Source organism: Arachis duranensis, chromosome 10, assembly GCF_000817695.3.
Source record: "Arachis duranensis cultivar V14167 chromosome 10, aradu.V14167.gnm2.J7QH, whole genome shotgun sequence".
NCBI lineage: Eukaryota > Viridiplantae > Streptophyta > Magnoliopsida > Fabales > Fabaceae > Arachis > Arachis duranensis.
Window position 1 is genome coordinate 95,869,926 of NC_029781.3, and position 13,692 is coordinate 95,883,617.

The window sequence follows — 13,692 nt, forward strand, 5'->3', positions numbered from 1 at the left end:
TACAGCATTAGATGAAACATTTTTCTATATTTGCAGCAAATTCGGGTGTAACACAAAGATATTTGGGTGTATTTTAAGAATTTTGGGTATATTTTTATTCTGATAAGTTCTGCATAATTTAAAACTCTTTCTCTTCTTCCTCCTCATCTTCTGTTGCTGCTTCTTCTTTTTTTCATCATTATCATCACCATCTTCTTCTTCTTTTTTTCTTATTCATATTTTCCTTTTTGTTTTACCTTCTCAAATTTCTTCTTGTTTTACTCTCTTAACAAGAATAAAAAATAAAAAAATAAAATAAAAAAGAAGAAGAAACACATAATGTTGCAAAATTACTTGGAAGATGATGGACTTACATTTATTTAACTAAAAGAAAGAAAGAAATAATGAAAAAAAGAAGAAAAAAATGCAGCATTAGAGAAAATATTTTTCTATATTTGTAGTAAATTTGGGTGTAACACGGAGATATTTAGGTGTAACACGATGATATTTTGGTATATTTTTATTCTGATAAGTTCTGCATAATTCAAAACTCTTACTCTTCTTCCTTCTCATCTTCTACTGCTTTTTCTTCTTCATCTTCCTATTTCATATTCTCATAATTCTTTTTGGGAGGAAAAAATTAAACAAAAAAGAAAAAATACATAAGGTTGCAAAATCAATAGAAAGAAAAGGAGAAAAAAAATGCAGCAACAACAACAAAAGTAAAAAAAACGACGATGAAGATGAAACACGTGAAGAAAAAGGAGGAGAAATGCAAAGAGAAAGGAGAATAAGAAGGAAGAGGAGGAGGATGAGGAATGCGAAGAGCGCTATAAAAATCATTGAGTAGCGTGCATATTGACACGCTCGTATGGGTGAGTATCCTTTTTGTTGGATTTGACTCAATTTGTATGACTTGTAAACTAAAATGACTTGTATATGTAATACGTCTTTAAAAATAATTATTTACTCTTTACAAATAAACAAATATTTAAAGAGTGAATAATATTACTTTTATTTATAGATCTAGTTAATTAACAAATATTTAAAGAGTGGATAATGTTACTTTTGTCTATAGATCTAGTTAATTAATTTAATTAACGATAAAATTGGTCTTTAAAAAAATATTAACTTAAATTAAATTAGTGCTTTTGTTAAACTTATGAGATAAAACCATGCTAGGATGCTAGACTAAGACAAGTTAAATAGAAAATATGAATTTAACTCATATTTATATCTTTGATAAATTAAATTTATGTATAAAATTTAAATATTAAATTTTGTGATATTTTTTTAAAATTATGAAGGCTTCATAATTTTAAGAGCAGAATCATATTATTCTACCCTCATCATTTTAAAAAAATATTATAAAATTTAATCTCTGAATATTACACCAAAATTTTTTCAATATTCAAAAAATTAGCCTCGATATGTGTCATGACTTTTTTGTATTGATTTTTTATATACCAATTTCAACACTAGCCCTTATGGCTTAATTAACTTATATTTCCTAAAAAAAAAGAATGGTGCCCTAATTAGCATTAGTATTTAGGAAGTAGCCACTAGCAACATTACTCCACAAAAGAAAACAAAAAAAAACAAATATAACAAAAAATAACAACAATTTTTTTGGTTGTTGTTGTTAGCTAACACTAAGAGGAGGCTAAGAGGCTAAGAATTAAGATTGAGGGTAGATTCGTTCTTTCTTCTTCTTCTTCTTCTTCCATGGCAGTTTCATCGCGCCCTTTCTTCCTCTCTCGTCTCACAGACCTCTCACTCCACAACCCTCTCCACCCTCCAAAACCCCCACTCCCTTCTCCTCCCATATTCCTCCGCCGTCGCCTTCTAACCACCCGCTGCCTCGTCTCCGGCGGCGTTGACGGCTTCTTCTCCTCCGACGACCTCGTTTCCACTCGCAAGTCCACCTTCGACCGAGGCTTCACCGTCATCGCCAACATGCTCCGCCGAATCGAGCCTCTTGATAACTCCGTCATCTCCAAAGGTGTTTCTGACTCCGCCAGAGACTCCATGAAGCAAACCATTTCCACCATGCTAGGGTTACTCCCTTCCGACCAATTCTCCGTTACTGTAACCGTTTCCAAGCAACCACTTCACCGTCTTCTTGTCTCTTCAATCATCACTGGGTACGCCAATTTCTACCTCCAATTGTTTCCTTTCTATGATTTCTTGATTAATTTGTAATTTGGATCCATGCGTGTTCGGCTTTAGGTTAATTTTGCAACAAAAAAGGGGCAAATTTTGGTTTTTTATTTTTTATGTTTTGAACTGTTCAAGTTGAATTCATCATGCTCGACTTAGTTGTTCAGCTGCCTATAGTTCATTCCACTCTGATTATTATAAGATAATTTGGATGAGTTTGGTTTTTTTTATTGATTTTGTAATGAAAATAGCCCCCTTTTTTTACCCTTTAAAAGCTGCTGTACTAAGATTTTTGGATATATGCTACTTCTAGTACTGATCCACCGAGGAATTCTCAGAGTTTGATGGTGAGTTTGAGTTTCCAATGAGAGTTGGTTTATCCAGTTTTATTTTTACATTTTTTAGTTAGAAGCTAATTTGAACAATAGAGAAGTTAATTCATACCGTTCATATTTGTGTGTTAAGATGTTGTTTTTTGTGTGTTATTGAGCTTGTGAGATTGGTTAATTTTGTTTAGGTACACTCTGTGGAATGCGGAGTATAGGATGTCCCTGATGAGGAATTTTGATATATCGCCGTGTGTAGTCGAAGATTCCAGTTGTGAATTGCGTTCAGAGGAAGTGAAGGATGGAGGAGATGACATGAAGAGTGAAGTTGATTCTGAATTGAGATTAAAGGATTTGGAAAGTTGCAGCAGTAGCAGCCCTAGAGTTTTTGGAGATTTGCCTCCTCAAGCTCTGAATTACATTCAGCAGTTGCAGTCTGAGTTGACAAACATGAAGAAGGTAATCCTCCTTTTCATGTATTTCTTAGTAACCGATATCATGATTGTGGAATATGTTTGCTATTTTAACTTTATAACAAGATGTCTTAGTTAAAATTTGAGTTAGTGTATTTGTAGTTGGATGGAAAAAGAACCTCACCTTGGTGGGTGATTTATTCTAGTTCTTGCAATGTTGTTTGCTTATGTTTTGGGATTATTGAGTTGCTTCTGTTTGGCACATCGTAGTTTCCACTGATAGTAAATTGAGCTTTGCTTGTTGCAATGGAAATTTGATTTTATCCCTAGCCCGATAATCTAGAAACCATGATATTTGTTTCCATCTTCCACAACTTTGAAAGTTATAAAGGAGAACGAGCAACACATGAAATTTCCTTTTGTAATAATGGTAAAATTTGGCGTCTTAAAGCTTAAGGTTTCATCATTAAGGAGCCTTGGAATGGCTTGGTAAGGACTAAGGAGGCTCCTGTGGTCTTCTGTCGTTAATATGCATGACGATGCCAGCCCACCGCCATAACCATTGTTGTTTTGTCCGGCACACCTGTTTAATCTGTTCTCTAAAACAATTGAAAGTAATTGGAGAAATCTGTTTTTGTTTCAGGAGTTGAATGCACAGAAACAGGAAATAATGCAGTTAGAGTACGACAGAGGAGTCCGTAACAATTTGTTGGAATATCTTCGGTCACTGGATCCTGATATGGTAATGCTTCAACTCTCGTTTCCATTAATATATTATATGCAGTTACTGATTCCGGAATCTTGTTTTACTTTATGAATCTTTTTCCTCACCCATCTTGACAGGTGGCTGAACTGTCTAGGCCTTCATCAATAGAAGTGGAAGATATAATTCACCAACTTGTTCAGAACATATTGGGAAGATTCTTTGGGGATGATGTCAGCGCCAATTTTCTTGAACAATCAGTAGAAGGAAATGTAGATAATCACCTAGACAGCAGTGATGAGTTTAGCGATACAGTAGGCACTTCTCGGGATTACCTAGCAAAGTTGCTTTTCTGGTTAGTACACATCTCATTCTCATTGCCCTCTTAGAACTCTTTCTAGTTTTCGAGCGAGTTAGCTTCCTCAACTTAATTACGCTAGTGTAATTCCACATCCTCTGAGAAGTTACTATTTTTATCGTTAGAAGAGAATGAAATATATTCTTTTGCAATTATAATTATTTTCGAAAATTTCTCCAAACATAAGATAACTGATTTTCTTTTTTGTTATTTAAAAAATGGTTTTATGGCAAACTTAGCTGAAACACCCTATATGCATGGCCCTGAAAGTTGCCAATGCATTCCATCAGCCACAGATACATCCCTTAAATTCCTTAGTAATATATTGAACCATTTCTTTAGCAAAAGAAGTTTTAAAATTTTTTTTTTTTGGCATTGGCAGGTGTATGCTATTGGGTCATCACTTAAGAGGCTTGGAAAACAGATTGCATCTTAGCTGTGTTGTTGGATTGTTGTAGAAAAGAATGTGGAAGGCATGTATATTCTTTTTTCTTCCTCTTTTCTTTTCATTTTTTTCCCTTCTCTATAATAACAGTGATATCAATCAATGAAAAACTCAAAATGTATCAAAATAATAATTAAAAAAAAATGTCATCTTTCTTTTAGTACATTTCTCTCCATTCATTACTATTTTATAAGCAATCAAGCATTAAAGCTTCCCTAGTGGCACTGTGACATGTCTCTCTGTACACGAGTAATGTGGTGGCAAATATAACATCAAGATACAATGTGTTAGAAGCATCTATATGCACAGAAGCATTTCAAATTGAGTCTGTGATCTGCATTGCTTATGAATTATGAAAGGCAATAAACTGGTCAAATATCTTTGCTGTAGTTCATTTGTGCAAGCAGGCAGATGGAACCTCATTTCTTTTCTTTTACCCCCCCCCCTTTTTTTTTTATTTTTCATTTTTGATTTCTAGGTTGTATCCAATTTGCGTCATTTGTATCCAAGTTGAATTGCAATTGCAGACACTCGAGATTCAATTATACTAATTATGAGTGTGACATGAACTTAATCAAATAGCAAGATAGAGATAAACCGTTATCTTATCTAATAGCCAAGTTATTGGTGTTGAATGATGGATTTAATTTAACCACGGTTTTACAAATAAAGGGTGTTGATGTTTGTTTTAAATGTTTTTTTTTTTTTGGTGGAAGTGAGGCATCCACAAATCTCTTTCCAATACAAATTCTCATTTGTCTTTGAAGAGTGTGTGTCGGTCAACACAATCCACGGAGAAATTTAGGTCAATTTAGGGACCAATATTTCTTCCAATGTTGTCTTTCTTGCAAGTTGTGATACGCATTCCAAGCTATCTCAACTCTCAAGCTTATATCCATGATAGCCTTCATACTTGACATTAGGAGAATTGGAAGATAGACTCAAATCGGTGATTCAATTCAAGGGAAAAGAAAATGTTTGAAACTGACCTATTCTATTTGTGAGGCTGCGCTTTATAGTTTTAGACCTTAACATTAATCAAGAAACAACAGAATCATGAAACTCGTCAATACCTAAGAATTTCATTTTATTTTTAAATTTTATTCTCCAAATAGTAATAATTCATTGATCTTAATGCATACAATTATTTAGGTAAAATCATTGACAAGGAGGGATATTTCGCGATTTTAGGTTGGTTTTGAGGAAAAAATAATTTGATTTGAAATGTATAATCTGATATAAACTATTGTGACTTGGATTGTATTGATTTATTTGATTTTGAAAAATATAAAGTTCTAAGGTTATAGTATTAAAAAAAAATAGAAATCGCTTTATGTTTATAAAATAAAAAAAATCAATAAATCTAATTTCACATTGGTAAAATGTTATTTAAATAATAATAATGGATGGGTAAGATAAAATCTGAAACAAATTAACTATATTATAAATAAAATTTTAAGTTTATAATAAAATAATAATTTTATATGCTGTTTGTTAAAATGAGATCAATTCAAATATTTGCAGTTTTGCTCCGTTTTCGATTTGTATTATATATTTATATTTATTTATATTAGATGAGCAGTTTTGTTTGTGGATTGGTTTAGATTTAAGTACCAATATTGACTAGGATTTACAATGCCTAAACTTGTGGATACTTAAGATTATTTTTCCTAAATAAGTCGTAATCTTCGATTGATCTTGATGAATACTTGGAATATATCAATATCTTAGTTTTTTTTATCGCCCCCATCTTTTCTTTATTTTACTTTCAATTTTTTAAAATGAACTTCCATTGAATCCAAACAATGAATATTATATTATATTTTTATAATGTAGTTCCATACTTGAATTTATAAATATACTTAAAAAAATATTTTACCGATTACATAATTTTATAATGATAATTTTTCTTTAAGCTTTTTCATTGAAGATTATTTTTTATTATTTACACATTAAATATTTATTTGAGTGCGTGTGTTGTTTTAAATCCATGTAAATAATCTTTTAAGTAGTTAATCAAATCTAAAAACTAATCATCAATTTATTTACTAAAGATTAAGTTATTTCATTAGATAAGATAAGATAAGATTAAATTAGATTAATAAAATTCAAAATTCATGTCTAACTTATCTAACTACAAATCTACGATTTCCCCTTTCCTCTATAAATTAACCTTAATAGCCTCCTTAATCATCTAATAATTTCAACATTAAGCCTCTTATTCCGATAACAAAAAATAACTCTATTCTCCAAATTTGTTAAGTGCTATATTTTTCTACTCAAAGGACATGGATCCACCACTTTGTGCCAATGGTTGCGGCTTCTATGGTTCTGCTGCCAACAACAATCTTTGCTCAAAGTGTTACAAAGATCACATCAAACAAACCTTCATCATCATGGAATCACAAAGCAATAATAATAATAATAATAATAATAATAATAATAATAATAATAATAATAATAATAATGGAACATTATTAGATGATACCAAATCTCATCATGACCAACAATTAACTGATGTGTTTGAAAGATTTACCAAAGACTTTGGTGCAACCATTGATGATATTTCTACCAACAACAACAACAATGAAACGAAGAAAAGGTGCAAGAAGTGCAATAAAAAAGTTGGATTAACAGGGTTTGAGTGTCGATGTGGAGATTTGTTTTGTGGAAAGCATAGGTATCCAGAAGTTCATGAATGTGAATTCAATTTTAAGGATATTGGTCGCAACATTTTGGCAAAACAGAACCCTCTTTGCATTCGTGATAAGTTAGATAAAAGAATTTAGGATGTTTATTGAATTATTTTTCTTTTTAGTAAAGATTTTTGTTATAATGTTTTATAAATTCTTTATAAATTCATCATACCCTTCTTTGTTTCGTCTTATTATTATTATTATTATTATTATTATTATTATTATTATTATTATTATTATTATTAAGTAGTGATTATATGATAAGGAGCAGTAGTACTATACTATAATACTAGGCTTTTTCTTAAATTAAATAAAAAAATTTGGATTTTATTAGATAGACAATGAAAAATTTGAACAACGTGAACAATAGATTGATTTTTTAACAACTGAAAATTAAAAAATAAAATCACTCCAAATCAAGTTTAAAAAAAATCCTTTTAACTCTACCATTGGAAATTTTAACTATCGCCTCTCCCTTTTAACTCTAATTACACTCCCTTCTAATCCAACTCCCCTCCCAACTCTCGCCATCTCCTGTCGTCACCAACCTCGAGTGCTGTATTAAGAACAAACATCCCATTTGCATGAAGAACAAACATCCCATTTACATTAAGGGATACTCCCACGCGTAAATGTCTTTTTTGTAAAGACGCTTATGTGTTGCATTATTATTGGACGTATTAATGAATCGGTTATTTTTTAATTTCTTAAAAAATTAGAATAAAACTGATTTTTTTTTATAACAATAACAATAAATCTATTTTTTCTTTTAGAAATTTGATTGTATTTTTAAATTTTTAGGGATTTAAATGTCCACAAAACAAGAAGTTAGGGATATATTTGACTTTTTATAAAAAAAATTAAAAATATTCGGTTTAGATTGTGTAATTCGATCGGATCAAATCGGGTCTAATAATTATAATGCTGACAATTGGGTTTATTATTGTTGCTATAATAAACCGATTTCGTTCTGGTTTATTAAAAAATAAATTATTAACCGATTTAATAAAGATGCCCAATAATAATATGACACATGTAAATGTCTTTAAAAAAATTTGTATCTTTATTAAAATGGTCTTCTTACATTAAACACAAACATTTCATCTATACGAAGAACAAACATCCCATTTACATTAAAAATAAACATCTTATTTGTATGAAAAACAAACATCCACATGCTTGTATAAAATTTCCACTGCATACCTTCTCACTGCACGTCTAGCATGTTGTGGTAGAACTGTGAGGCGTTGTGAGGTTCATGGCGAAGATGGCGGAGGAAGAAAGGAAGGAAGAAGCGAGAACCGCCATAAAATCTTACGGTCGAAGCTATGGAAGGCGAGAACCGAGAGAAGATTCTGCATGGCTTTAAACAATACGTTAACGTCGAAGTGTTGTCATTGTTGTCAATGGTGGTGGTGAATTGCAACAGTAAAAACGGGGCTGCGAAGGTGCACGCTTGGCATGCGGATAGGCAGTACTCATTGGCCAAAGTTCGCCATACCCCTCAGCGAAATTCAAAGCATCTCTGTGCCTCCGTATTGGGAAGAACATATACTATAATTAAAACTCTTAATTGAAAAAAAATCTAATTTGATTTGAGCGAGAAGAAAAGTTGCGAAGTTGAATACTACTAGATAGTACAGATTACAAACGACAAGCATGACATGGCTTTTTTAATACTGTCCGGCAACAACAACAATGACATTATTATTCTCTCCATCTAACGAGTACACATGAACAAGTTATATTTAAAAATGGCATTATATTTTTGAACTTTTATATTAATTTTTTAAAATAGATACAGTTAAAAACTAGAAAAAAGAGATAAAATTATATTATTTGTTCAATTGTGTGTATCATACCATGCTGAGAGTAATGGTGTAGAAAAAATGGTGCTCCCCAACGCTAAAAAAAGAAGTGATTGTAAAACTCAAGTAAGGCGACATAATTAGATCTAGCATTTAAAGTTTGCCATTGACGAAATTCGTCGAAGGAGACAACAAACTTGCTCCACACACAAAAATTAAATCCTTGCAAATAAAGTGAGAATAATTTTTCTTTGAAAATATTTTTTTTTTTTGTTGTAGAAAAAAATAGCCATCTATAATTAGCAAGTTATACGCCAAAAACAATAATAAAATTAAAGAACAGAACGAATTTTATGAAACAAATTAAGCATAAAATTTATGAAGATCTTGCTTGGTTCTATCGTTATATATATAAACGTGAAATTGATCTTGCCTTATTAAACTTTTGTTTGGGCACACAAATTAAATGGTGATTTGTTTTAAGTCTGTCGTTTTAGGGGAAACAATTAAAAACAATCCCGAAAGATAAAAAAAATGCTTGGTATAATTTGTTGTTTAATTTTGATAGGTGAAATATAAAAGAACCTCGTACTACATATAAGAACACCATAACCTCATACCCATATCGATATATTAAATTAAAACTGAAATGTAAGTAGAGGAATACGAATAAAATATAAACTGGAATTATATACCCAATAAAAAAAAATACAACCTGGAATTTTATCAATAAACTTGCATTATAGTGGACATAATGATAAATAAAAAGAAAAAAATATATAAAGTGGACTTAACCAGGTAAACTTATTAATTAGACTGTTGTGGTGATGATCTATAATTCTATATGTTCTTTAACAAAAAATTTCTGAAAAGAGGACCTGGCGATATTGCCGGTGCTGTATTATTGGCTGGATTTGGACTACTGCAAATATATATCTTGCAGCAGGATTACGACTTAGTTAGGAAAAATAATCTTATATATCCACTCGAATTGGTTTGACCACTGAAGCCAGTACAGTCTTTTTTTTTTTTGGTGACACTAGCCAGTACAGTCTAATTCCGATAACACTGGCTAGAATATTATGGTCGAAATTTACATTTTTTTAAAAAAGAGGATTTTGTAAGAGAAAATCTATGTAAATTTGACAGTAGAAATAGCACTTTAGTACCAATTTAGTTTGGACTAACATTATAGTCGAGACCTACACTATTTAAAAAAAAATATTTTATAGAAGGAGGTCTATGTGATTTAGCAATGGCGACACTTTATTATCGATTAAAACATCCTGATCGAGAGTTATATTTTTTGAAAAAGAGAAATTTTGCAGAAAGAGATCCTTGTAGATTTGACAGCAGCAACACTTTATTGTCGATTGAATTTAGACTAAATAGAACATTATGATCAAAACGTATATTTATTGAAAATAGTATTTTTTTTTTTTTGGACAGGAAAACGTCTATGTGAATTTGACAACCATGACATTTTATTACTAATTGGCATATTATTATTATTTGGATTTGGACCAACTAGAACATCATGGTCGAAACCTATCTTAGAGTTAGTATTGTTATTAGCATCTATAGTTCCATAAACAAGTGACGGGTAAAAGAAGCATACAGTTATATGGAATAAAAGTTTAGTGAATTCCATTTTTGTGTTCGCAATTTTCGATTCATCTATTTATATAGTAAAACCATAATAACTTAGGATTTTTCTATTAAAGAAAAGTTACTAAAGTTTAAATATTCATATTTTACTATCAATTTTCAATATTCAAAAGAAACAAGAATAATTATGAGTTGCATGACTAAAAATAACAATATTATTCAGACTTTTAAATACCTACTTTGCCCCTATATAATCAAGACGGATATTATCTAATTCAATACAGGACCGGATCTTGAATAGAATAAGGTGAGATCAGTTTTGTTCTTGGTGTTCTTGTGAATCTTCAAGGTGTTCTTGAGTTTTTCTTGTATCTTGATCTTAAAATTTTTAAGTTTGTTGTTCCTTGGTGTTTTCCCTCCAAAAATTTTCGAAAATAAGGAGCATTAGATCTAAAAATTTTAAGTCTTGTGTCCTTTGTGTGTTTTTCTCTTTCATCATAAAATTCAAAATTCAAAAAATTTTTATTTTCTAATTTTTTTTTAAAACTACTTTTTCGAAAATTTTACATTAAAAATTCAATTTTCAATTTCAAAATCTTTCCAATTTCTTTTATTTATTTCGTTTTTATTTTATTTAAATAATAATAATAATAATAATAATAATAATAATAATAATAATAATGCACGGGTAAGATAAAATCCGAAACAAATTAAATATATTATAAGTAAAATCTTACGTTTATAATAAAACAATAGTTTTATATGCTCTTTGTTAAAATGAGATCAATTCAAATATTTTCAGTTTTGATCCGTTTTTTATTTCTGTTATATTAGATGAGTATTTTTGTTTGTGGATTGATTTAGATTTAAGTACCTATATTGATTAGGATTTAAAATCACAATACTTGTGGATACTTAAGATTATTTTTCCTAAATAAGTCGTAATCTTCCATTGATCTTGATGAATACGTGAAAAAAAAAATTATTTGTATATTAAAATCAACTATTAAAATTAGTTACTAGTGTATTTGTGTATAAATATATATGTAATTTAATTTATTTTTAATACGTATTTATATTATAAAATATATTTTATATTAATAGCTGATTTTAGTAACTAATTTTAATGTACATATAATATAGTTGTACTTAAAATATATCAATATCTTAGTTTTTTTTTTGTCAGCCCGTCTTTTCTTTATTTTACCTTTAATTTTTTAAAATGAAACTCAATTCAATCCAAAAAATGAATGTAATGTTATTTTATATTTTTACAATGTAGTTACATATGAATCGAAAATCAACTATTTTATAGAATTTATATTAAAATATAAAATTTATAAAAATATTTAAAATAACACATGCAATATATATAATAAAAATCCTCTATAAACATTCTTATCAAATGAATTATCATGTATTTGTATATATTTATACAAAAGCTTCATACATTCGTCTAACAAAGTTATCGGCAAAAATAATCAAAGTTATCATAATTGAATAATTAAACCTGTAAAAATAGAATAATAAATTTTTTTATACTTAAATTTATAAATATATTTAAAAAACATATTTTACCAATTACATAATTTTAAAATCATAATTTTCCTTTAAGTTTTTTTTATTGAAGATTACTCTTATTTTTTATTATTTACATATTAAATATTTATTTTAGTGAGCGTGTTGTTTTAAATCCGTGTAAATAATCTTTTAAGTAGTTAATCAAATCTAAATACGAATCATAAATTCGTTAGTCAAAGATTAAGTTATTTGATTAGATTAGATTGGATCTAGCTCTTCTCAAATTATATTATCACTTTAGAAAAAAAAATATACTATTAATCATCTTTGGATTACGATAATGGAACTCATAAATAATAAATATTACAAATTTAGAGGTTATTAAAGCATTACTTTACTACTTTACTAATATTATCACTTTAGAGAATTTTTTTTCGGTTAGATCAGATTAATCAAACTCAAAATTCATGTCTAACTTATCTAACAATAAATTATTCAATTCTTGTATTATTTTTATTTGTTATCTTATCTTTCTCTTCTAAAAATAAAATTTGTTATGTTTATTTTTTTCTAAATTAGTTATACTTATCTTTCTCTAACAGAATCATCTAGAGATTCTGGTACCATAATTTTGATACTATGATATTCTCCTTGAGGAGGATATACAGTGAGATATCACCATGTTTCTTTTTTTCAACCCCTCCCACAATGAATAGTCAATCTTTCAATTTAGCTCAGGATCCAATCAATCCCTATTACATCCATCCAAGTGAAAATTCTATTTCAATCTTGGTTGTCCCTGTTCTCACAGAAAACAACTACCATTCATGGAATGATCATTCACTATGGTCATAATTTTTTAAAAATAAATATGAATTTTTTACCGGCAGTTTTGTTTGCGCCTCCTTCCCGCAGTTCTGTTTGTGCTTCTTTCCCGCAGTTCTGTATGTGCTTCCTTCTTGCGGTTTCGTTTGCGTCTTCTTCCCACAGTTATATCTACGCTTTCTTCCATCAGTTCCGTTTGCGTTTCTTTTTGTCAGTTCTATCTGCATTCTGTTTCAGCAGTTTCGTCAGTTCCGTCTGCACTCTTACCGCACTCTACGTGCCCTCTAAAGATCACTCTTATCGTGCTCTACGTGTACTCTAAAGATCGCTGCTTGCTCTTTCTCCCTCAAGCACAGTATCTCCTTGTATGTTTCTACATCACCTTCAGCTTTTCTTTTCTTATCCTTCCAAGTCTAATAGACCTAAAATCATCGCGTCGCGTTCTACGCACCTTCTGAAAATTGCTGCTTGCTCTCTCTCCCTGAAGCACGGAATCTTCTTCTGTGTCTGCATCACCGCGCCACAAGCGCCTTCTTTAACTATTTCATCAGAACTTATTCAAGTTGTGGACTTATTAAATTCTGGTGTTATTTTTATTTATTATCTTATCTTTCTCTTTTAAAAAAAAATTTGTTATGCTTATTTTTTTTAAGTTAGTTATACTTATTTTTCTCTAATAGAATCATCTAGAGATTCTAGTTGTTTTATCTTATTTTAAAATTAAAAATTAGTAATTAGTATAAATAAGTAGCATTATTCTCCCAAAAAACAACATACAATAATTTTTTATTTTTTTATTCTTTCAAAATTTTATTACAAATTAAATCTACGATTTCCCCTTCCTCTATAA

At 29.6% G+C, this 13,692-nt stretch overlaps 2 protein-coding genes across 2 annotated transcripts; both read left to right on the forward strand.

Annotated features, from left to right (window-relative positions):
* Positions 1 to 1,578: 1,578 nt before the first annotated feature.
* On the forward strand, positions 1,579 to 4,547 carry LOC107471097 (uncharacterized). Its single transcript, XM_016090545.3, has 5 exons — positions 1,579 to 2,123; positions 2,657 to 2,924; positions 3,522 to 3,620; positions 3,722 to 3,936; positions 4,322 to 4,547. Exons 1-5 carry the CDS (start codon positions 1,705 to 1,707, stop codon positions 4,395 to 4,397), a joined length of 1,077 nt encoding a protein of 358 aa, XP_015946031.1. The 5' UTR covers positions 1,579 to 1,704; the 3' UTR covers positions 4,398 to 4,547.
* A 2,125-nt stretch (positions 4,548 to 6,672) lies between these two features.
* LOC110276973 (zinc finger A20 and AN1 domain-containing stress-associated protein 9-like) lies at positions 6,673 to 7,173 on the forward strand. The gene is made up of 2 exons (XM_052255706.1): positions 6,673 to 6,793; positions 6,866 to 7,173. Exons 1-2 carry the CDS (start codon positions 6,673 to 6,675, stop codon positions 7,171 to 7,173), a joined length of 429 nt encoding a protein of 142 aa, XP_052111666.1.
* Positions 7,174 to 13,692: the final 6,519 nt, after the last annotated feature.